Source organism: Balaenoptera borealis, assembly GCF_965194805.1.
Source record: "Balaenoptera borealis genome assembly, chromosome: 9".
NCBI classification, from domain to species: Eukaryota; Metazoa; Chordata; class Mammalia; order Artiodactyla; family Balaenopteridae; genus Balaenoptera; species Balaenoptera borealis.
Window position 1 is genome coordinate 28,192,677 of NC_138873.1, and position 25,826 is coordinate 28,218,502.

General features: G+C 34.6%; 1 protein-coding gene and 1 long non-coding RNA gene across 30 annotated transcripts in view; both read left to right on the plus strand.

The window, feature by feature from the left end:
- The window catches only part of AHI1 (Abelson helper integration site 1), a 218,708-nt gene that overhangs the window by 45,517 nt on the left and 147,365 nt on the right, over nt 1-25,826 (plus strand). For all 29 annotated transcript variants that reach the window (XM_082405630.1, XM_082405620.1, XM_082405619.1 and 26 more), the window contains 6 exons: nt 1,411-1,534; nt 6,072-6,301; nt 7,893-7,999; nt 10,576-10,694; nt 13,041-13,171; nt 14,468-14,608. In XM_082405630.1, the coding sequence (XP_082261756.1) occupies nt 1,411-1,534; nt 6,072-6,301; nt 7,893-7,999; nt 10,576-10,694; nt 13,041-13,171; nt 14,468-14,608 (852 nt within the window). The remainder of the gene's footprint in view (nt 1-1,410; nt 1,535-6,071; nt 6,302-7,892; nt 8,000-10,575; nt 10,695-13,040; nt 13,172-14,467; nt 14,609-25,826) is intronic.
- On the plus strand, nt 14,615-25,655 carry LOC309635025. The gene is made up of 2 exons (XR_014248587.1): nt 14,615-19,462; nt 19,798-25,655. It is a non-coding gene; the product is annotated as an uncharacterized lncRNA (long non-coding RNA).

The following is a 25,826-nucleotide window of genomic DNA, read 5'->3' on the forward strand; positions in this document are numbered from 1 at the left end:
TCCCCAGAATATATTGGAGCTTTTCAAAGTCCCCTATGGACATCTCATTCCTAGTTTTTCCTTTTGAATTTCTTGGTCAGCCTCTTCTTAGGTGCACCTGGTATCACTGTGTCAGATAGCCACACCACTGATTATTTCATGCACCCTAGAGTTATGGCTCTTCACACAGATCATGCTCAGAGCCAGCTCAGATAAAGCCAAGCCCTGAGAATGGAGCCTTTCCGGGAGCTGCCAAGCTGTCCAGCAGTGATAAATCTTGGAGATGGGGCTTTGGAGATCTTCAGGCCTCTTCTGCCCCATCCCATAGCTGCTAGGCTGCTGGTTTTCTTCGTAGTTTCAAGGCTGTTGGTTTTTAAGTCTACTTTGGAGCTTAGGAGAGGGGAATGGGAACAGGACAAGTTAAAACACTACAGAGCTCAGTGTTCTTACCAAGATTCAGCTGTTTTCTTTAATAAATGCTCCTCAGATTTTTGCAAGCCTTTCATTTCCAGAGTTCTGAAAAAGTTAATTTTGACAATTTTTGCCAGTGTTCTCGTTTTTATGGGGAAGCAGATTTTCCGAGGTCCTTATTTTGCTATTACAGAAGTTCTTGTGTACTGCTTGATAGTTTAAAGAGCAGTTGGTTTTACCACTAGGTGGAAGTAGAGGCTTGGAAAGTATTTTCTGTGTTAAGTTGTTATCTTAGATTTCACTGTATATGTACGTAACATAGCCATAACACAATGCCTCGTTTATCAGATTAAATCTCTGTTCATTCTCTCACAGTAGTGTCTATCATTTTTAGTATTAGAATTTTTTTCTCACAATAGCACAGTTTAAATTTCTCATTGCTTCAAATAGTTAAATTTTGGTTGGAATTTGATTGATTTTCAGATAAAATAATACCTTATTCATGAAAGACCAAATTACAGAATCTTTGAAGTGAATTGCAATTTAAAAGTTATTTGAGGGACTTCCCTGGTGGTCCAGTGGGTAAGACTCCACACTCCGAATGCAGGGGGCCTGGGCTCGATCCCTGGTGGGGGAACTAGATCCCACATGCATGCTACAACTAAGAGTTCGCATGCCGCAGCTAAGACCCGGCACAGCCTAAATAAATAAATAGTTTTTTAAAGTTATTAATAAATTGATTATCAAAGATTATTAGGATTGCTTTGAAGAGATAAGAATAATTGTTAATTGTAGCCCATTATAAAATTTTAGGTATTTAAATTCTTGTGTCTAAAGCAAGTGAAAACTTACTTTTAAGTAGATTTTGACATTTTTTAATACTGAAAATGTCTTTGGTGATAATATTCTTATAGACAGTGCTTACCTGATATACAAATTATTATAAATTATGAATTTTTAAGTTATTCGGTTAAGAATCCTCTGTCTGGAAGCGTACTAATTTTTGAATATTTTCATTAGTATATGAAATTCCTTCTGGACGTTTCATGAGAGAATTGTGTGGCCACCTCAATATCATTTATGATCTTTGCTGGTCAGAAGATGATCGCTATATCCTTACTGCATCATCTGATGGCACTGCCAGGTTAGTATACTTGAGAAGTACTTGCTGTGTTTGCTGCTTGCCCTCAAAGACAGCAGAGAGACTATAAAGTGATAGAACTACTCTTATGCTTCAGTTATGTTTTGCTTATCAAGGAACCGTCACAAACATGCATCATACAGACTCACTGATTAAATAAGAAGTAATGAAAACATTTTTCCTAAAGACATTCTGTTAAATATATTTCGTTTATGTAATATATAATGTTTCACTGTCTTTAAATGATCATTTTGTACACTCTTTGATTAATATTTTGAGATGAAGTTCTTAAACAACTGAGATTTTTCCTGGAATATAAACTCTTGATGGCAGGGATTCTGTCTCCACTGTTAGCTGGATGCAGAGGCCAGGACATGGTGCGGCTCAATGCACAGTGTAGGGTCAGTAAATGAATACGCACCTTATGTTTTAAGAGCTTAATAGATTGTCAACTATTTGCATTTTTCAAAATGTCAGTTTGAAAATAATTTAGCCCCTTCCAATTTAATAAGCATCACAATAAAATATTTTAAAAGTTACTTTTTTAATCTATTACATCTATTTCCTACCTCTGTTGTCTCTTCAGTATCTTTCTCTATTTATTTTTTCCTCTCATCTTAGAAGTATGTTCAAATCTCCTTATCTTAAGGAAATCTTTTTCTAAACTCCTCCTGCCTTTCAGGTTACCACATTATTTTTCTTTCTACCCCATCAAGAAGCATTCTACACACACTGTCTTTACTTTTCCCCAGTTAGTCTGGCTTTCACTTCCACCATGCTGTATAAACTTTCTTTGAGAGATCTGCAGTTTCTTACTAATTTTCAGATCCACTGGCTAGCTTTTGTCCTTACGCTGTTTGCCTTCACTGCAATAGTTCATTATTGAGCAGTCTTGAAATATTTACAAGTCATGGTTTTCATTGACAACCTCTTCTGTTTTCTTTTTATCACTCTGACCAATTCTCATTCTCCTGTTCCTTTTCTTCTGCCTGTTCTCTGTAAATGCTTATCCCCAAGATCCTTTATTCGATGTCTTCTGTGGTTTGGTGTGCTTATCCTGGTCTCTCTCATCTCCTTGGCTTTGACTCTCACTCATATGCTAATGACTTCGAGCTCCTTTTCTTCTTCCGAATTCATCTTTGTATTACACACTTCTGTCTGGATTGCCCAATGGCACCTCAAGTCCATAACGGAAATCACCAAATTTTGTTTTCCTTTTTTAGCCCTCATATAGTTTTTAATGGCATCCTTATCCACCCTGTCTCCCAAGCTGGGAACTCAGAGTAGTACTCGTGTTTCTTTTCTACATACAGGTAGTTCTAAAGTATATTAATTCTGCCTCCTAAAAGTCTCACATTCTGTCACATTCTTTCTATCCTCACTGCTGTTGCCTTAATTCAAGTCCTTGTCATCTTTTGCTTAAACTGTTGCTGCTAAGCTTTCCCAGTGTTCACCCTCTAGCTCCTCCATCCCTGCTATGCTAAAATTCTTTCCAAAACCATCTTTCATAATGTCTTGACTTTAAAAATCTTTGCGCTTTGGAAAATATTCCAGATCCTTAGCATGGCATGACAGGCATGACCCTCATTGACCTTCTGTAGTCCCTTGTGCACATCCCATGTACCCTCCGCCTCACCCACACAATCTTTTCAAATACCTTTAGCATCTTATCTTCTTTGGCATCTCCATGTTACCTGTCGACTCTTCCTATGCTGACATGCCCTTCTCCCCTTCCTGCCCAACTCATTCACTCAACACACATCTAAATGCCTTTTGTAAGCCAGGGTGGGCTCATAGTCATCATTTAAAACCCAGCTCAGATTTTACCATTTCTTGAAGTCAACTTGGGTTTCCTCGCACAGCATATATTGTAGTAAAGGATCTTTTTTTCTTTATGTAGCTTGGAAGTTGATACTAATTTAGGACTCTTTACATCCTAAAAATATTGTTGTGAAGGATTAACTGAGTGAAGAGAGAAACATTGTGGCTAGAACGAAAAAGACAGTGGGGTTTTTGAAATAGGTGAAGAATACTTACACTGAATGAGCTAAAGTCAAAAGGAAGAGAACCAGAGTTGCTAATGCTCAGAAGTGGCAGGAGGTCGGGTCTCTGCCCAGGTCTTCTGTTATCCCCTGGGGTCACCGTCACCTGTTATTGTTAGTGTCTCCTGAGTAACTGTTTTCCATTGGTTAGCTCTCTGCTAGATGGGCTTAATCTAAATCTCCGTCTTTAGTTATCTTCAGTATAACTTGAGATCACTACAGATCAGCAGCTCCTAATATAATCAGAAAGACTTGTCCATGTGTAATGGCTCCCAAATAGACCCATAAGGCCCCACTCTGCCCTCTCTTCACACATACTGTGTTAACTTCGGAATGTTTTTTTTCTTTCCTAATTCTGATAATTTGTGTGTGTGTTCATCTGGTCTTTACAGATTTGTGTATCACTGTTCTTCTCTGTCTACGGTCAATCTGATTTTTTTTCACAAACCCATTAATACATTTCTTTTGATCTTGGATTCTACCATTGCTTGGGTGATGAAAGCCATCATTGATACCAATTCCGCTTTTATGTAAAAAGTTTTTTATTTTAAAATACTGTGTCTGTTCTAATTATATTGAGCTGTTTTTAAGGTACAGTTGCTTCATTTCTTCTTGTTATATAGTATTTCAGATAATGCTGCTAAGATTTATTAGCAGGCCACTGAAGTTTTTATCTTTTAGCATTCTCCTTAATATTTCCTCCAAATTAGTGATTTTGTTCTTTCTATAAGTACTATATTTCATGTTACATATGTTCATTGAAAGTAATACTGTGGTAAAAATGTTTATGCAGTGACACACATGCTTTACTTTTACTTGAAAACATGTTCTTTCACTTCCTTCATTTATTAGTTTGGATTCTTAGTAATTAAAGATCATATCCTGTATTTTAAGCAGCTGCTGAGAAAACTTATAGAATGTTATTCTTGAATAGCAACTGTATTTTTTTTATAGATAATTTTGAAAAGGACTTAATTTGCTTCAGGTCTTAGACAGTAATTAAAAGGGTGAACTATAAATCCCCATATTAAAAAATTAATAAATTCTTCTAATTCTGATAACTTAAATTTTTAAAAATCGAGTGCTTCACACTCATAAAGCACCTGTTTGTTCCTAGATTTTGCCTATTTTTGCATATTGACTTGCAGAGTATCTAACATGATAGTTTAACTCTTAGAGTTTACTCTTGTCAAGACTGTAGCAAGGGCTTCCTTGGTGGCGCAGTGGTTGAGAATCTGCCTGCCAATGCAGGGGACACGGGTTCGAGCCCTGGTCTGGGAAGATCCCACATGCCGCGGAGCAACTAAGCCCGTGAGCCACAATTACTGAGCCTGCGTGTCTGGAGCCTGTGCTCCGCAACAAGCGAGGCCACGACAGTGAGAGGCCCACGCACCACGATGAAGAGTGGCCCCCGCTTGCCGCAACTGGAGAAAGCCCTCGCACAGAAACGAAGACCCAACACAGCCATAAATAAATTAAAAAAAAAAAAAAAAAAAGACTGTAGCAATAACAAAATTAATTTCTTTTAAATCACCTATTATATAAAGGAAGAGATAACAAGAGTATTAAACATAAAGTGAGTGCTCAATGTTAGCCTGTTTTCTATAAAATATTGTAATGATTTTAATGTTATTTTAAGTATATAGTAATTTCAACGTGCCTTCTAAGTCTTTGAGATCTTTTTTTTTTTTTTTTAATTATTATTTATTTATTTATGGCTGCGTTGGGTCTTCGTTGCTGTGCACGGGCTTTCTGTAGTTGCGGCGAGCAGGGGCTACTCTTCGTTGCGGTGCTCGGGCTTCTCATTGCAGTGGCTTCTCTTGCTGAGGAGCATGGGCTCTAGGCACGTGGGCTTCAGTAGTTGTGGCGCACGGGCTTAGTTGCTCCACGGCATGTGGGATCTTCCCGGACCAGGGCTCGAACCTGTTTCCCCTGCACTGGCAGGCGGATTCTTAACCACTGTGCCACCAGGGAAGCCCAGTCTTTGAGATCTTTATGTTCATTATCTATGCTTTGAAATTACAAATATAAAGTTAATAGAGTACCCTATTCTCTAAACCCTCAACTGTAAGCACTTTGGAAAAATGATATACACAGCCGAAATGGGAAATCATTGAAATTTCTCCCTCTATTTTATTTTTCACTTATATTGTATTAAATGCAGTATTTTACCAACTATTCAATGTGTTTACTCAATGCCAAAAATACGTAGGTTTAAAAAGTACAGATATATACAAGTACAGTTTTTCATTTTACAGTATAGATTACAATTAGTAGAGGAATTAACCATTATGCTTGAAAATAACTATAAGAAATAGCTTTGTCAAACTGAAAGAACTCTGGCTATCAAATAATGTCATCACATTATTTTTATTGTTATAAAATTTACCATTGGTTGTTGTCACTTGCTTACTTTTATAAAGTCCATTGCCTATATTGGTTCTTAGAGAAATGTCTGCCTTTCAGAAGCAATATGTAACTTTTTTATCCTTTTCCAGGATATGGAAAAATGAAATAAACAATACAAATACTTTCAGAGTTTTACCTCATCCTTCTTTTGTTTACACGGCTAAATTCCACCCAGCTGTAAAAGAGCTGGTGGTTACAGGATGCTATGATTCTGTGATACGTATATGGAAAGTTGATATGAGAGAGGATCCTGCCATATTAATCCGACAATTTGACACTCACAAAAGTTTCGTCAACTCTCTCTGTTTTGATATTGAAGGTATGTCCAAGAATATATTCCAGTTGAAGGCTAGTTACATGAAGAATTTTAAAAAATTTTCTGTTTCACTAGGATAATAATTATTTAAGCTTGAGAGTGACTTTATGTATCAGATAAAATTAAATATGTTTGTGCATATTTAGATTTATGCATATTTTGCAGATCATATGATAGAACTTGGCATAAATTTGGCACTGAGGGAATTGTTAGTTAATTTTGAAGTCAATAAATTTCTAAACATTTTGATTCAACTAATCTTTGCTGTAACAACCAGTCCTGTTCCAAATTGCAAAATATATTTCATTGGATTGATGATTATTCCCTAGTAGGTTTTTTAAAGGGCCGTTTTATGTAAAGGGTAAAAATGAGGAAGATGGGGGGGAAATCCCAGAGGAATATTGAAAATATATATTTTAAATGTAGCAACAGGATTTTTTTTTTAAGTACAGAAACATATAGAAGGGAGATTTGCAATTATTTAAAGGTTTAATCTTAGAATATGAGTATTATGGATAGTGTTTTAAGGACATAAAATATAGATTATTTTGTCAGCTGAAAGAATAAAGAAATTCATTATTAAATAGTCACCTTTTCTATTATTTCAGACACTAGTTGTGTATAGCTATAATTAATTAGTATGGGATCCAGATCAAAATGATAATACTGCTAATGTACTCAGTTCAACCATAAGGATGTTTATAAGTAGGAACCCATTCAGGAAAGGTCAACCAAGGATAAGAAGGCGTCTGAAAATTCTGTCATAATAGAAGTAGCTCAGATTATAAAAGAGAGATGAAGAATTTCTTCAAATATTTGGTTAAGATGTGAAGAAAAGAGAAGTCCTTCTACGTTGCTCTGTAGGTAGAAGTAGGGCCAAAGCTGCAGGAAATAGATTTTCTTTGCTCAGAATTAGAAAGAACATTCTAATATATAGAGCATTTCATCAGTTGAATAAGCTACTTTTGTGTAAAATATTACATTCACAGTTGCTGAACAACCGTCTGTTCATAATGGTTTGTAAGATATTCCTGACGGGTTATGAAGTTGAAGATGATCTCTGAGGTCCAATTCAACTGTAAGATGGTTTGACTCTAAGAAATGATACTGAACTGAAGCACCTGTTATTTATTATTTTATTCATTCCCTGGTCATTTATTGAGTTCCTACCAGGTCTCAGGCATTATGCTAACAGTATATATTAGAGTATAGGTGTTTTTCCAGGAATGTAAAATAGATTATATAGGTTAATAAAGGTGAGCAATACAGATCATATTGGATATTTCAAATAATTTGTTTAGCTTTGGAATTTGAGCCACGTGCACATAAACTGAGGTGCTCATTTCTTTTTGTATTCAAATTCAGGTAGGTGACAAAGGGAAATAAATCATCAAAAATAATTCAAAAGGGTGAAGAATTCATTTAAAGATAATTGGGATCTGATTGTTTGCTGTTTGGACTTTTTTAAAACTGTAATGCCTTTTAATAGCCCTTCAATTCTTTGTTTTATTGGGATGTGTTTTCCCAATTTCATAATGTTTGTTTCAAACTCTGTGTGACATTTATATGTAAGTAATTTTATTTTTTTAAATAGGTAATCACATGTATTCAGGAGACTGCACAGGGGTGATTGTTGTTTGGAATACGTATGTCAAAGCTAATGATGTGCAACACTCAGTGCGTCACTGGAGTGTAAATAAGGTATAGAGCCATTTCATATTTGGGGATTTAATTAAAGAAATGGGAAAAAAAAATTGAACCACATGACTTGAAGATGTCAGGACAGATTCACTTTGTTATAAAGCAGAAACTAACACACCATTGTAAAGCAATTATACTCCAATAAAGATGTTAAAAAAAAAAAAAAGAAAAAAAAAGATGTGAGGACATTCCGTTCGTTCTTTTCAAAGAAATTAAGGTTTTCTCAGTCCCTGAGAAGTCAATTATCATGTCTTTCTGATGGCTAATTGATAATATAGTGACGTAGTGAAATTTTCTTCATTTTGGCCAGGCTTTTGTTTCTTTTTTTTTGAGCCCTAATTTGCCCTATGGTATTCAGGGATCCATTACTGAAGTTTATGCAAAATGAGGTATATGTTATATCACCATCTATACATAATAACTTACATTTTCTGCTATTCAGATTCTTTTTTTCTTGGTCTCATAACATCACTAAAAACACTGTGTTCAAGGTTTTGTTAACAGTGCTATCCCTCAAAATTATGTGATCAAGATTATATAAATATGAGAGGGCTTATCATTTAATCACAGTAATTGTTTCATTTGAAATATACTAAATTGACAGAAACAAATGAATGATCTCATTTTTGAAGCAGAGTGTTTTAAAGATGGCTTGTATACCAAGCAACTTTGTTGGTGCATATTTAGTATGTTTAAGTTAAAAATACAAAATGAATCATTCAACCTGAGTTGTTTTTATAAATATTGATATAGTTTTTGTCTTACATGCTATACCTGTGTTCTTCAGTTTTGTTCTTCTTCATAATAGATTATAATTGTCCCTGTTTGAAAAAAAGACATTCTACATGAAAAAGAATTTCCAGGAACTTTAGTTAAATCTGTTGAGGCTGTCAGACCTGTTTAAAAACCAGTCTATTCTATTTTTAGTCATTCTCATCTAGTCTGTCAGATTAATGAATGATGGCTTGGGATTCATGTTGTAGCCTAATTTCACACACTTTGAAAAGAACTTTCTAATTACTTACATATTGATACCTAGAGGATTGGCAAGGCTCCAAAGGCACCATTTCTAATCATTTGAGTCTACAATGCAGAGCGTATTATTTGTATTAAAAATCATGTATTTCTTTACCTCAATATAGTAACCAAAAGGCAAATATACCTTGGAAATCTGCCTCCTGGTTGTTACTTGAGACAGTCGAAAATAGAAAGTTAGGAAATGAGCTGGGATGTCTTTTTAGTAGCTTATGTCCTAGGACAGATGGGAGACTGCGATTTCTTACTTGGTTCTCTTCAACCAGCAGTGGGGGGAGGGGTGCTGGGTTATACACATCTGTCCCTGAAGATGAGGTGCCCATGTGCTATTGCACACAGCCCTTGGTATAGGGCATGGTCTTTAGAACTAGGGCTTGAGCATGAATATGATAAAAATATGAAGGAACTCGTTAACAGATACTACAAACACTGAATCTACCAGCAGCTTTCTCAAACCTGTACCTAACACTTAACTTGTTATGCAGCCCTGGTTTTGATTTTGCACCTTTGCATCTGTGTAAGTGTTGCTCCAATTGCTCACACCTTCAGCAATGCATCTCCACCTCCAAATCGTTGTAGTTGGGCTCAGTAAAATCCCCATCTGTGGTATCAGTATTTGACTTTATTCTGTAACTTGTAAAAAGCTGACAGCAGGTTTTAGCACCAAATAGCAGTAGGAGGGGCTCAGCTGCTGATACTAGGATTGTAGCAGTTTGTACCCCACCTCAGCTGGTGCCAACCCGCCTCTGAAGAGGAGACCCTCTAAGAGAAGCGAGCAAGAATAAGGGGTCCTCGAGGGAGAAGAAGGCTAATTCAGAATTCTGCCTACAGGTTAAAGCAGACCCTCTCTTGACTCTTTAGACTTTAGTTTAAGCAGTTTTGCATTTGCAATTTTTGTCTTTCTCCTGGTAATCGAAACAAGAACCTTTGGAAATTGTCCTTATACACGGCTTGTTCAGGCAGATTCTCTTTCAGTGTTTGTGTCTTTCTTGACATCATTAATCAGGTCTACTTATAGTCTTCTTCTATAAGTAGAAGATTTAGCTGCCTTAAGTATCCAAAAAAAAAAAAATTACAAGCTAAACTAAATTATTTCAGAATAAGATGCTGATAATTTACCTTTTTCAGGACAAGTGGAAGTAGATGTATGAAGAAATAATCTGAGACTGAAATAGAACTTGAGAGCTAATTCTATACTTAATTTTGAATTTATAAAAATTGGAAAGTTTCTTATCTGATGATAAACAGACAGTGTAGTGTTAGAAGATGTGTTTGTAGAAAGTGCTTCTTGTTTGGGAATATACTACAAAAACACTAATTAAATATGGTGTTACATAACAACCAAAAAATACATTTTAGCAGCTTTATTTTCATCCTTAACCTGAAGTTACTTGGAATAATTTTGCTAACAATTTTAAAACATCCTGTATTGTGCAATTGAAAATGACATCTTAAAATTAAATTTGTACACTTAAAAGGGCTTAACTTTAGACAAATTTTACAGTGGTAATATTTTATTATCTTTTTTAAAATCATTTTAGGAAATTAAAGAGAGTGAGTTTAAGGGGATTCCAATAAGTTACTTGGAGGTTCATCCCAATGGAAAACGTTTGTTAATTCATACCAAAGACAGTACTTTGAGAATTATGGATCTCCGAATGTAAGTATATTTCAGTATTTGCAGGTTAAGTGCTTATAGAATAAGTAATGATTTAATTCATATTTATAAAGTGCAGCTGTGGTTCTCAACTAGAGAATTTTGTCCCTCAGGGGACCTCTGGCAGTGTCTAGAAACACTTTTGAATGTTTATTCCAGTATCTGGTGGACAGAGACCAGAGATATCACTAAGCATCCTGCAGTGCATGAGACAGGCCTCTGCAACAATTATCTGACCCAAAATATGAATAGTTCTTAGGCTGAGATGTAGTCTATTGTTTTTTATTTTCACAATAAAAAAAAAAAGAAACTTCTGCCATCAAATATCTTTTATCTCTGTGATATTGGTTTAACATAGTATTATGATCTACTATCATGCCTGAATGAGAGGGCTTTTGATTCATACATCCTTGTTTTTCTTTTTTGTTTTATTTCTAAAAGAGGCAAATGAAAAGAGATACTCTTAATGTAAAAGGCAGAAGCAGAGTTCTAGGAAAACCAGCATGGACTTCTGGTGTGCTTTGGTTTTGACGTTAGAAGTTCCTGTAAAACAAATGAGAGAAAGCTATTTTATTAAATATCATTATTGTATTTAGAAAGGCAAATGTGGTAATCTAGATTAGTTTATTCTGCAATTATCACTTTAGGGCTAACCATTAAGCCCTTCAGTATTTATGTAGAACTGTTTGAGACACTGGCATGGGTGCTGTAGGAGAATGATAAGCAGAATTTGTTCATCAGGAATTTATAATCTAGTTGTACTACCTCCAAAATAACATATGAAACACTTAGGCTACATTGTGAGATCTTCAAGGACTGTAATCTGCTTATTCTTTTTTTCTATACATCGTACCCACGTCATACCTAACAGATAGCAAGTACTCAATAAGTATTTTTAATGAATATAAATACATAATAAAAGGATTGTATTTTTCATGGCAACGGTAAAGCTGATAGCTATAATATAGTCTTCTGTTAAAGTCTCTGTGGCAAGACTGGTCTTTGAGCTCAATCTTGAAGGATGGGTAGAATTTAGACAAGATGGCAGTGTCCTCACTAGGGTGGAAAACATGAAAAGCCTGGAATAAAGTTTGGAGGTAGAATAATAGAAGCTGTATTCAGGGCAGAGTGAGTTAGTCTGTATGAGCATGGGTTTCTTGCTAAGGAATGCTGAGAGAGAATCCAATAGAAATTAGAGCCAGACTTTAGAAGACCAGGCCTGCAGAATTTGGTTGTTCTCTTTTTAAGCAGTATAGTATTCAGCCTATGACCATGCTTGGGCTCTAGAGGAAAACTGCTTGCAGTCAAATACTGCCTGTTCCACCCCTTACTAGCTGATTAATCTCCCTGTGTCTCTCTTTCCTCATCACTCAAATGGAAGAAATAATACACCATCCTCATAAGTGTTTTGTGAGGAATAAACTAGTTTATACATGTAAAGTACTTAAAACATTAACAGAAATAGCAGAAGTGTTTGACCCAGTAACCTTAGGTTTAGTTATTTATGTTAAGAAAATAATGAGGCAGTGCAAAAAATATATATATACACAGGGTTGTTCACAGAAATCATATTCATGGTAGGGGAAAGCTGGAAACATCCTAAGTGTTATCCAACAATAGAAAATCTCTTAGATACATTTAGACAATGATATAATATATGCCTATTAAAATGATAATGCATAATCTTTATTTTCTGACATGATGGCCATTATTCATGATTCATTGTTGACTGAAAAAAGCAGATAACAGAGCAGTATATGTAATATCTTCTCTGTAAACCAGGGACGATACTAGTACCTACCTGGCGCATAATAAGCACTAAAACAGTGTTAGCTATTATTATTCATAAGTTAAAAAGCCTGGAAGGTTATATACCATATTTAATAGATGATTCAATAATGTTTTGTCTAATACTTCTGCAACAATCAAGTATTCATTGTTTGATTTTAAACATTTATCACATGGAGAAAATATAAGAATATAAAAATTCTGTTCAGTTTTTAGTAAACAATTCAAATGCTACTTCCAAAGTAGTCTTTTGCTCCATAGCTAGAAATCATCTCTCTTATCCAAATCTGAAAAGTACTCTTTCTGTTCTTCTTTTGTGGCACTTTCTACATCCACTTTCTATTTTACTTTAATGCATTTCTTCTCTCTCCTGCTAAATGATAAGCTCCCTGAGCTCTGGGACTATCTCTTCTTTATTCTGCATCCATCATAGAGTATCCTGCATAACAGATTCTCACAAGTTGTTTGTTAAATGCAAATGAAGTATTTAAAAGTCTTCCTACCACCAGTCTTTTAAATGGGTAAGACAGGTTGCATTTGTAAAATCTTTTTGGTTTCTAGATTAGCAGCAAGGAAATTTGTAGGTGCAGCAAATTATCGAGAGAAGATTCACAGTACTTTGACACCATGTGGGACTTTTCTCTTTGCTGGAAGTGAGGATGGTATAGTATATGTTTGGAACCCAGAAACAGGTAAATAATATTTCATTGAACTTAAAAATTTTTTTTGTTTTGTTTTTGATGAAGTATAAAAACTACCATTTTATGGAATAATTTTCAAGGAAATTCTGATTTCAGGTTCTCAGCTATGTTTTTCAAAATTGGAAAGCTGATAATGGAATTCAGCTGCAGTCTAAATTTATATTAAATTCTGTTCTTTATGGTTTTGATATCTTCATGGATTTAGAATTTCACATTGTAATTCAAGGTTTATTCTTTCCTTGTTGGTAATGAGATATTGTTGATCTTAGAGAAGTGTTTAATGAGGACTGTAATACAAAACACAGTGTTATAAACTGAATTTAAAGTACAACTAGGTATACAAATGGTTAACCATCTACATTTTTATTAGAAACAAACATACTCCTGTCAGTTTTGGATGTCTGAAACTTAATAGCAATTTTGCTGTAATTCAGTTTTTTTTCAATAACATAAACTATGATATTGGGCAGTTCATTTGTGCTTCACCTTGCTTTTCAAAAGAAAAGCCAAAACTACATAAACATTTTTTTTTAGCAGTAGAAAGAATTTTATAAAAGTTACTTTAAAGTTTATTTAATGAGCAGTATTTGACTTCAGCTTTTTATTTTCTTCATCTTTCCCTTTAGGCATTTTTGACTAGTCAGTTCACTTACAGTTTTGTTTTTTTTTTTCTTACTGTATTTTGATACTTCAGCATCAGTTCATAAGTGTTCATAAATCTCTTTTCCCCGGCAATCAGTGGAACTGGATACTTTGCTTTTTGAGTTCTGATTTTCAAACTTAAACTTCTGCTGTAGACCTCTTTTAGTCATTAATAATCATATGCATCTTTAAAGCAGATGGTACGTCAAACAGCCTCTGGAAGAAAAATAGAAAAAATTAATTCCTCACTAAACCTCTCCCAACCAGAGTTTCTTTAGTTTTAATCCTGACATTCCTCCCCTAGTTCTCCCTGGAGTTCTTTGTTAGCTAGCATTTGCTCAGCTCTGTCAGATCTCAGAGTCAGGTCTCTCTACTTCCAAGCTCTTTGTCTTTATTTTGTGCCTTGAATACCTCCGTGAAGAGGTTGGACTGAAAAGTAGAAAAAGGAGGGCCAACAGAATGAAAAATAAAGATAATTATTTAATATAGTGGTACTCAAATATTTATAAGTTTTTAAGGTGTTCATGTAAATAACGTGAGCTTTATCATTACTTACTATAAATCTTTTTTAATAAGCTACAGAATAATCTTCTAATGAGAAGTATCTGAGATGGTACAAATTATTGAATGTCTTTTCTTATTTAGGAGAACAAGTAGCAATGTATTCTGACCTGCCATTCAAGTCACCCATTCGAGATATTGCTTATCATCCACTTGAAAATATGGTTGCATTTTGTGCGTTTGGGCAGAATGAGCCAATTCTTCTATATATTTATGATTTCCATGGTAAGTCCACCACTTGATAAGAGGAGAATATTTAGAGTAACCTTTACATTTAGACTGAACCGGAAATTATGAGCTCTGTGAAAACTGTCATCCTTTGTATTAACAAAGCTCTCTTGAATATACTATGAAAGCCAAGCAACTTAAAAAGATCATATTATTATTATAACATTTTATTTTTCCATGAGCACTATTATTATGGAGTTTAAATATCATCAAAAGTACACATAATGGTTGTGCTCTTACGTTGTAATCACAGAAAGGTAGTCATCACTTCCTTTGTAAATCAATTTAAATAAATAAAATTCACCTAAAAATTATTTGGGAATATGTCTAAATTTAAAAGATTAAATAACATTTAGGAAATATGGATCTGTAATGTTTTTACTTGAATATTGAGTTAATTTTCCTATTCTTTGTTTTTCTTTTTTACTAAAGCGCATAGTTTAAATAAGTTGTAATCTTGAGAGTTTCTTAACATAAAAAGAAGGCAAAAAAATCAAGCGTCAATGAAAATGAGATCTGGAATTAGAAATCTAACGCCTTTTTCTACTCTAAAATTACACTATTCTATAATTTTGGAAAATAATAAGGAAATAAAGACTTTGGACACATTTTTCAGAAATAGTATGGCATTATTAGAATTATCTGGATTTATGCTATTTTTCATATATTTCTTTAATTTTTGTCCTGAAATTAGGATTTCATTGTTCTGCATGGTATTGATAGTGCTGACACTCTCAAAATTGCAGTTCCATTTTCTTCATATATTAATTATTGTACAAAAATAAATGGTTTTTATTACTCTCTTTGCTTTGTTTAGGATATCATTCACTGTTTTTGCTAAGTTAAGATGGCTTCCACACAATGTCATAAATGCATAAATATGCAAATATGTATACAGGTAACATTGCTGTGGAACTATCTAGACAGAGTGTTTAAGTTAATGAAATGCAGGTGGTTAAGCTTACTGCATTAATACAGTATGAACTGGTTAATGTTTGTGATAAGTGCTAAGTGTTAGACAATTGAGTTATTAAGCTCTAAACCTGAAGTTCTTGATCATAGTATGGATTTTTTTATGCCTTTACAGGTGAATTATATTAGAAAATAATGTGTAAAATTGAGATTTATCCTGTTTTAAAGAATTTTACAAAGAAGAAATAATAAATTTCTCTGACACATATTCAGATTTACAGAACAGTATTACTGATGGTGGAATTGTTAAACAACACAATACCACTTACTATTACAAACAAATTTAGCAAAAGTAAACACTGCCTGACTATGGGAAAAGACAAGTGGATTTCTCAAATCATCTAGTGTCCAAGTTTGTTGTCTAGTTCAAACATATGTCCTGAAACAGGTCTTTCTTTCATACACTTTAAATCTTCACAGAAAGGAGAAGAGTTATACCTAATTACTTTGTAATGGGAACTGTTATATAGGAAATAGGCACTCAGTTATTTCCTCAAACTCTTCAGAAGTTTCACCACAGTTTTCATTGAATTTCTATTTTGCTTTTTAGGCTTTTGAAATTTTCACTACAAAATGCAATTTAAAGCTCCAGTCTCATCTTTTTTCTTTAGTTTATTTTTTGTCTTTGATAGAAGTTCATCAGTAGATTAGCGCAGTTAGGTTTGTCCATTTGGTTTTGTGACAATAGACATTTAGACTAAGAAGTCCACTCTAGAAGCATAAGTAGAAAGAGCCAAGTGTTTAGGAGTTCAAAAACATTAGTTTTAGGCTCAGTTCGGTTTCTTTAGTGGCCTTGCACAAGCCTCTTGCCTTCCTGAAGCTCCATTTCCCTATCTAGTAAATGGTCCTACAACTACTAATTTCTGTCCTACCTAAGAGATTTTTTTGCGAGGGTGCTATGAGACAGGGACTGTGAAAGTACTTTGTAAGCTGATAAGCACTATACTAAAACAGACAAAAAAGATAAAGTGGGTTGTTACCATGCTCATCCAACCTGTATACACTTGACTCTATGGGAACTTATGTTTTAACATGCTGATAAGCCTCTCTGTGTGGAATGAAATGGAAAAAAAGGTTTTTTTCCCTTTCTTTCACTCTTTCTGTTGGTCAGCCTTTTCCTTTTATTTATTAGAGTGTGTACCTTTCTAGGTCAGTTGTATTAGAAAATAAATGCATAAAGTTAAGAACATTATGTTATGTCCACAGTATCTTGATGTAAATGAGGGATTTCCATGAGTGTTTTAGAAATTTAAATGTTCAGTTAATACACATATTAAATTAAAATATTTTGTGCAGTGTATTTAGAACACAATTTTTGATATGCTAACACACCTTTACAAACAAAACTCAAAATGTTTCAACACATTTTCCCAACTCTTTGCTGCCTATTTTTAAAAAGAAGCAGTTTAGGAAAAAGTTATGTGATCTCAAGCAATCCAAGATTTAGCACAGTTCTTGTGAATGGTGTATAACCATGAAAAAATGAAAAGTTGTTTCAGACTCTAAAATATTTTGCTCATTAAATACAGGCCAGAATCGTGAAGTCTTTAAATTTTTTCAATGAAAATTATAACATTTATTACTGACCTATTATACCTTTGCCTTATATTTTATTTATCTTTTAACACAGGACTATTTTGCTCACACTTTGTTGTCTGAAAATAAAGTTTACAAGTAGTTTTACATAAATGTTTTAATGGTAAAAAATTTGAAAGATACAAAACAGTTACATGATTTTTTAGGTAGTATTTATCAGAGCAGCTGATACATTTAAGCAATTTTTAAGGAAAATGGAGTAAGCTTATTTTTTTTATCAGTTAAATAAGCTGTGAATGAGACCACAGTGGTAGCTAAATGTATCATCCATCTTTCAGTTCTAGCAAAATCTGTGAAGAGTCAGCAGGCATCTTTCCCTGTTAAGCATGTGTTCAGGTTGTGGTCTTTTGGGTCTTTCATTCTACTGACTTTTTGCTTTTTTTGGTAAGAAATATGATTTTTACTTTCAGAAGGCAGTTTTATTTGCCTGATTTTGAAAGGGTTAATCATCTAGTAATACAAAATTTAGTCACAGTGTACCACAAATAATGTACTTTTAGGATTCCCATAATAACAGAGTACTAGTCAGAGAAACGGCTTCTACTGAATTAAATTTATGAAGCTAGACTTCAGCAATTAATGTTCTGTTATTAATCAATACTTGTCTACCTCAATCTCTAGGATCCTGTTCTACATTTAATGATAATTTTGTCTAATACTTATAGAGCATCTTCCATGTTCCTGGTACTATTTTAAGCACTTTACCCATATTTTTTAAAGTTTTCACAATAATCTTATGAGGTAGGTATTATAATTATCCCCATTATGGGAGCCAGGACTTGGATCCATACAGTCTGGACTTGGAGTCCATACTCTCATTTGCTATACTAAACTGCCTTTTTAGCAGATTTCCTGAAATATTAGCTTTTGATTGTCTAATATGCAAACTTTTTTTTTTTCTACAAAACCATTTATTCTATGCCTCTCCGTGGAGTATGTGATTTCTTTATATTATCTATACTTTGTGGGAAGCAGAGTTGGAGGCTTATTTGTCTTTTTATTACTGGTACCTAGTCTGAATACTGACACATATTGAATATACATGTAGTATTTTAAGCAGAATCAAGTCTTAATTTGGGAAGTTCTCAGCATTATACGGTAATCCCAGGTAATGAGCCTAATTTTTCACTAGGTGGCAGTATCTCCTGTGACTCAGTATTAACTCTGGAATGCTTTTCAGTCATAGTGTTTTAGGCAAAACAAATCTTCATTGAGCATTTATTGTGTGCCAAGTTGAACAGCGCTGTGAAACCCAGGAATCAGAACCATGCTCTTTTCCAATCTTTTGTGCTTCCTAAGTAGTTAATTAAACCTCTGGGAGAATTTTAGTTAAACTGAAAGGCAGTCTACCATTGACACTAAACATGATTTTATTTATAGAGCGTAGATTTATTAATGATCACCTGCATCGTCATTGTTGATAGGTTTATTTTTCACATTGTGACATGTTTTACCAGAATTCAGGGCAATATATACCTTTACATTCCTATATAACTTGCTCAGTAACAAAAAGCCCATGGTGTTTACAAGGCCCTATGTCTAACATCCTACCTGCTATATTACTGATGTGCAATAAATACTTGAAATAAGAATTTAAAATCCCATAGAATAGCATTTTCCCCTTATATTTTATAAAAATATAGAATGAAAGGCATGATCAGTTAGTACATTTGGGGCTAATAATGATAGTGGTAGTAGTAGTAGCTAATATTTATCAAGTACTTATGCTGTCAAGCATTTATTTATTTATTTAGTAAGTATCCCCTACTCTCATGAGCATTTTACATGCATTATCTCATACAGTTCTCCCAAATCCCCACAAGATAGTTGCCATTATTATCCCCATTTTGCAGATGAAACTGAGGCACATGAGGAGCATGAAGTAATTTGCCTGAGGCCACACAATTGGTAAAATGACAACGCTTGCCAGGCTGTCTGACTCCAGAGCCCATACTCTTAAAACATTAAGCTGTCTGCCACAGCTACTTATTTAGTCTTTGCATTTCCTATTTCATGAAGTAACTTAAGAAGGTAGCCGAATATACCTGTGGTGAAATGTAGTGTTTGTTTTCAATTTAATATATAGGAAGACCCCTTAAGAGTAAAAGGAGCTTTGGTTGTCTAGTATCATTATTAATTGTTCACTCCTTTACAAATGTTGGTGGTAATTATAATGCATTAAGCCATTATATTCTCAATATAGTCCAAAATATGATTTTTCTTTATTATGTAATATTAAATTTTAATGTAACTACTTTTATAATATTTTTGCAATTAGTTAATGTCTAGTTGAAATAAATTTTTTTTTTTTAAATAGGTTCTGTATTTTTTATTTATTTATTTTTTTTAATTTATTTTTGGCTATGTTGGGTCTTCGTTTCTGTGCAAGGGCCTTCTCCAGTTGTGGCAAGTGGGGGCCACTCTTCATCGCGGTGCACAGGCCTCTCACTATCGTGGCCTCTCCCGTTGCGGAGCACAGGCTCCAGACGCGCAGGCTCAGCAGCTGTGGCTCACGGGCCTAGTTGCTCCGCGGCATGTGGGATCTTCCCACACCAGGGCTCGAACCCGTGTCCCCTGCATTAGCAGGCAGATTTGCAACCACTACGCCACCAGGGAAGCCCTAGTTGAAATAAATTTAACATCTGTAGTTGAACGTATAATTTAATGGTGTTCTTGAAGTACTAATTATGAATGATTCAAAAGCAAACTCAGATGTTGTAATCCTCATACTTGGATAAGACTAGGCAGTAACATATATAACTGATTGTAGGTTAGAGTTTTAGATATCTATTATTAGTTTAGTAGGAGAAATTGAGATAGAAATGCCAAATTTTAAGACATACTGAAGCTACCTATTTCTTGGTCATATCCTGAAGCATCTGTTTTAATATTCCACACATGAGGGATACTCTGATTGAAAGCTTATGTCATTCAAGGATTCAGGATGTATAGAAAACGTAGTCAACTTAATGACTTTGAGCACAAACCAGAGCCCTGAATTCCTCATCCAGGCATTTTCTTTTGCTTACATTGGTGCTTTTTAAAGTACCCCTAGGGAACTTACCTGGTGGCGCAGTGGTTGGGAATCCGCCTGCCAATGCAGGGGACACGGTTCGAGCCCTGGTCCGGGAGGATCCCACATGGCAGTGGAGCAACTAAGCCCGTGCGCCACAACTACTGAGGCTGCTCTCTGAAGCCCGTGAGCCACAACTGCTGAGCCTATGTGCCACAGCTCCTGAAGCCCACACACCTGGAGCCCGTGCACTGCAACGAAGAGTGGTGTGCACTGGGGAAAGCCGCGCGCAGCAACAAAGACCCAACACAGCCAAAAATTAATTAATTAGTTAATTAATTAAAAAAAAATAAATAAAGTGCCCCCAAAAAGAAAAAGTGGTACAGTTCAAAATACACAACAGTGTGGAGGGAAAGACTGAAGTAGGAATTAGAGCATTTTGGTCCTAGACAAAATGCCATCACCTTCTATTTGACCCTGGTCAAAAAATTTATCATTTCTATATCTGTTTTTTCACCTGAAAATTTAAAATAATACCTGTTCTATTTTATCTCAGTGTCTTATCAAAGGATAAAATGAAACTAGAAAGCAAGGCATGGAGCATGGATATGTGAAGCAGGCTGCAGTAGGGAAATCCTAGCTATTTTCTGTAGCAGTATACGTGTCCCGCACTTTCAGTTGAATAGCATGATGTGTGATGATTGATAATGGAATAGGAAATCAACAAAACTACAATGCATGTACTTCAGGGGATTTGGAGATAGTTTATTATATTTTCGATGTTCAACTAATAGATTTGCTGAATGATGGTAGACCCTCTCCCATTTGGTTGGCTATGAGACATGAGTCTTTTACACTTTCTTGTATAGCTTTTTGAAGTTTTATTAGTGACACTTTATAAGTTCTACATGACATATAAAATATTTCAAGAAATACAAGATTATGAACAGGCCCTGAAATACACTCAGGCTACTAGAATTGAAGTATTACTCAGTAGAACTTCTTTGATCCATTGACGCAGTTTCTTGAGATTCGCTGAAGCAGGAACAAGTCAGGCCCAGTGAAATACAACAAAAAAATCGTAAGCCCTTGAACATCCTTGTCTTAGTCAATTTGGACTGCTATAACAGAATACCAGAGACTAGATGGCTCATAAACAACAGACATTTCTTTCTCACAGTTTTGAGGTCTGGGAAGTCCAAAATCAAAGCCCTCACTCTTTGTCCAATGAAAGCTCACTTTCTGGTTCATAAAGAGCGCCTTTAGCTGTACCCTCACATGGTACAGCTAAAGACCTCATTGGGGTCTTTTTTATAAGAGCACTAATCCCTTTCATGAGGGCTGTGCTCTCATGACCTAATCACCTCCCAAAGGCCCCATCTCCTAATACCATCACCTTGGGGGTTAGGATTCCAACATAGGGATTTTAGGGGAACACAACATTCAGACGACAGAGATTCTCTTCACACCGCAAGTGTGAGAGGAAGAGAAGGAGGGTGCTGCATAACTGCTGAATGCTAGGAATCTAGAGCCGTAGACCTACCAGCTTACAGTAATCATATTATAATTAGAAGTAGAAATATTGATAAGTAAATTAGGTATCCAGTAAGATGACTATACACAGTAACAGGGGTATGTGTAATAGCAGATCTTGACCAAAGGTATTAAATGTTGAACCACAAAGAAATATTACTGTTAATATAGTGTAAGAAAAAGACCATGCTATTTTTTCATTGTGCTTTATTATAAAGTCAATAACATAAGTACACATAGGTTTTAATAATAACAAACCTTGTATTATTTTCAAATGTAAAGGGCACAGAATTGAAATATCTTATTTCCTCCATTCTTCCTCCTATAAAGATAAAGATCTCCTGAGGAAAACCACATTATTTTTTTTATAATTGTTTAAGGCCAGAACATACACAGAAGCACTGAACTTACTATATAAATCAGGAAAGAGTGTCAGTTATGAAAACATTTTAAGAATTTTTTTAATCGTGTAAAGTCTAGAATCCCAAATTACAGGTGATAGTAGGTAAATTTAGAAGTATTTTGGTGGATATAGGAAGGAAAGGAAATTGCATTTCCTTTAAGCAAATGTAGTTGCCACCTCTGTGTTCTCAGCACCATGTCCATTGCTCTGCTGTACCACTTAGCACATAGCAGTAATTTCTTGTTGACCTCCAAAAATTCAGACCCCCAAGAGCGGGGCAGTGCTTTTGTATGCCCAGAGCCTGCTCTAGTGCACTCCTCTAAGAGTCATGAAAGGATAGGGATGAGACTTAAAATTGTGAGTTTTAAACATATTAGTTAGGTTAGAGCTAAGTTTTAAACATACAAAGTTAAATTAGTACAAGGAAGAGAAAATGACTAAGTGAAGAAATACAGTTACCTAATTGCACCATCATTCTCTAACCATGGCCTCTATGAAAATGATTTAGAAACCTTTGAACTGTTAGAAGCGTAGAGCTTGAAGGAATTTCAGAAATCATCTATTATAACCTATTTTACAGGGAAATAATCTGTATAGTCTTACACAAATAGGTATTTGTGGAGGGCTGGGGAGGGGAAAGAATGCAAGAACTTGACAGCAGCTTGTTTGTAGTTTGTAGTATCTGAGAAACTAGGTCTTTACGAATATTTCTGCAGATTTTTTTTATGGCTGTCTTCGCAGAACTAGAGGTGCTAAAGATAAGGTAGGGTGTTAATTTGCCTCCTTGAAATCCAGTCAGATGGCTTTTGTATAGAAAATTCCCTTTAGACAACATAAACAAGTATTCATAATTGTTTGGGGTTTATTTTTGTCATCTGTATCCGTTTAGGCCATTTTAATCTTTTCTGAAAGGTATCCTTAATGCCTGGAAAAATAGATAAATACTCAGGCAATTGCCTTTTGTTATTTTTTACTAGTTAAATAAATTCCTTTTTTAAAAAATTAAAATAATACATGTTTAGCATAGCATAATACTTAGAAAATACAGTTTGGCAAAAAGAGTAAGGTAAATACCCAAATCCTACTGTCCCGTATAACTGTTGCTTATATCAGCCTCTGTGCTTCTAACGTGTACTCACCCACTCAGGGCTTGAGGTGAAATTGTAGTTGTGTATCTGGCAAGTACAAAAACATAGGGAGTCAGAAAATGCCATTAAATAGTTAAACCCAGTTTTACTTTCCATTCTAGTAGCAAAAACCAATGAAATGTTAAGAGGACAATTTTGAAAAGCAAATCAGGCAAAGATCATGGAACGTGATTTTTACGCGTTGATTCATTCATCCCTGACCCATCTACTAAAGTCAAACCTCCAGTCCATTGAGCACTCTTCTTTTACAGCTTCAAAGTTTCTCTTTGTTCTTTAAACAATCTTTTATTTGAGGTAAGTAAATGTTCTGAGTGCTATGAAAAGAAGTCCAAACTATATACTGAAAAATAGTAGTCAAACCCACAAAAATCTAAGTGTAGGCACAGCTACACTTCCATCTGAAAACAGTAATTGGTACTGAGGAACGTGCATCACTGCAAGGGTGGGCTGTAAGCAGGTCTTCTCCCTCAATTACGTCCCCTGGTTCTTAACCACCATCAAGGTCTGCAGGGAGAGAGCCCCAGTTATCATTGAGCTGTTCTTCACTTAGAACATGTGAATGAAGTAGTACATGAATATAAAGATCAGAGACCTAAATTTTTTTGTAGGTGCTATTTCAAATTCATGCTTCGTGAAACCAAGGTTGATAACTAAAAAGAAAAGTGATCATCCTTTTGTATATTCATTTTATTGCTTTATAAACTTTTTTCTTCCAATTAATAATATATTATGAACAATTTTCTATCATGATAATTATACATCTGTACATAATTTTAGTGGCTGAATTCCCTTTCTTTAAATGAATACACCATAATTTAAACAACTATTGTTGCATAATTCCACTATTATATGTTTTTCAGTATTTTAAAGAACACTTCAGTACACATCTGGCTACCCTTACTCAGTTTGTTCCATGGGAACAAATATCTTGAGGTACAGTGGGATAGTTGAACAAGCAATAAAAGAAGCATCACTTTCTAATTTGCCTTCTTCCTCTTATTTCTTCCTTAATTAGTAGTGAAGTTGGATATATAGTTCTCCTTTTTGTGAATTTTCTGTAATGGTCATTTGCCCATTTTTCTGTTGGATTATTCATTTTTAATTTATTTTATGGGGACTCTTTGAATATTAACTCCTATCACTTTTTTGTGAGCAATTTTATTGAGGTGTAATTGACATACAAGAAACTGCATATATTTTAAATGTACACCCTGATAAGTCAACACATATTTATATACTTGTGAGACTATCACCTCAACCAAGATAATGAACACATCCATCATCCCCCAGAGTTAACTTGTGCTCCTTGGTCATCTCTCCCTACCTCCCCCTACTGCCAGACAAACACTATGAATTAATTTGCATTTTCTAGAACTGTATATGAGTGCAACAGTATATACCACGTACTTTTTTTGGTCTGTCTTCTTTCACTCATAATTACTTTGAAGTTAATTTGTGTTTTAGAGTTTATCAATAGTTCCTTTTTATTTCTGAGTATTACTTTATTGTATTGATATATCACAGTTTGTTTTTCCATTCACCTGTTGATGGGCATTTGGGTTTTATCCAGTTTTTAGCTATTACAAATAAAGGTGCTGTGAATATTCATTTACAAGTGTTTGTATAAACATATGCTTTTATTTCTCTTGAATAAATACCTAAAAATAGAAGAGCTGGATCCCAGCGCGGACATATGTTTTAAGAAGCTGCCAGACTGTTCTGTAAAGTGGTTGTGCTGCTTAACCTTGCCACCACTAGTCTGTATTTCAGTATCTCCGTATCCTTGCTAAATTTGAAATGGCCAGTCTTTTAAATTTTAGCCCTTGTAATAGGTATGCTGTGCTATTTCATTGTGGTTTTAATTTGCTTATCCTTAATGACTAATGATGTTAAGCACCTTTTCATGTGCTTATTTACCATCCATGTATCTTCTTCACTGAATCATCTGTTCAGATCTTTTGCCCATTTGTAAAACTGGCTTGTTTGCTTTCTGATTATTGAATTTTGAGAGTTAGGTTTCTTATATACAAGTGATGCTCTATCAGATATATGATTTGCAAATATTTCTCCCAGCCTTTGGCTTTTCTTCTAATTGTCTTATGAGTTTGAAAGAACAGACGTTTGAAATTTTTATGAAGTCCAAAGTTGTCAATTTTTTCTTTTATGGATTTTTAAATTATATAATTGTATAATCAAGAAAATACTTTTAAGTGATTACTTTTTATTTTTTCTCCTTTGTACTTACAGGCATTTAAAATTTTTCAAATTCATTTATTTAAATGATCAAATGAGATAATGTATGTGAAAGCATCCTAAAAATCATAAAGTACAATACAGGTGCTAATACCCTCGTCGTCGTCGTCGTCATCATCATCATCATCATCAAAAACATTCACCCTTTGAGCCATCTGTTCCACTCTGGGGTATTAAATCCAAAGAAAGGATTCTTTTAAAAACTAAATTATGAAAGTACTTACGCATAGCCTATAATGAGGGAGAACAGAAAACATTGTAAATATTTAGCAATAGGAGAATACATAAATAAACTAT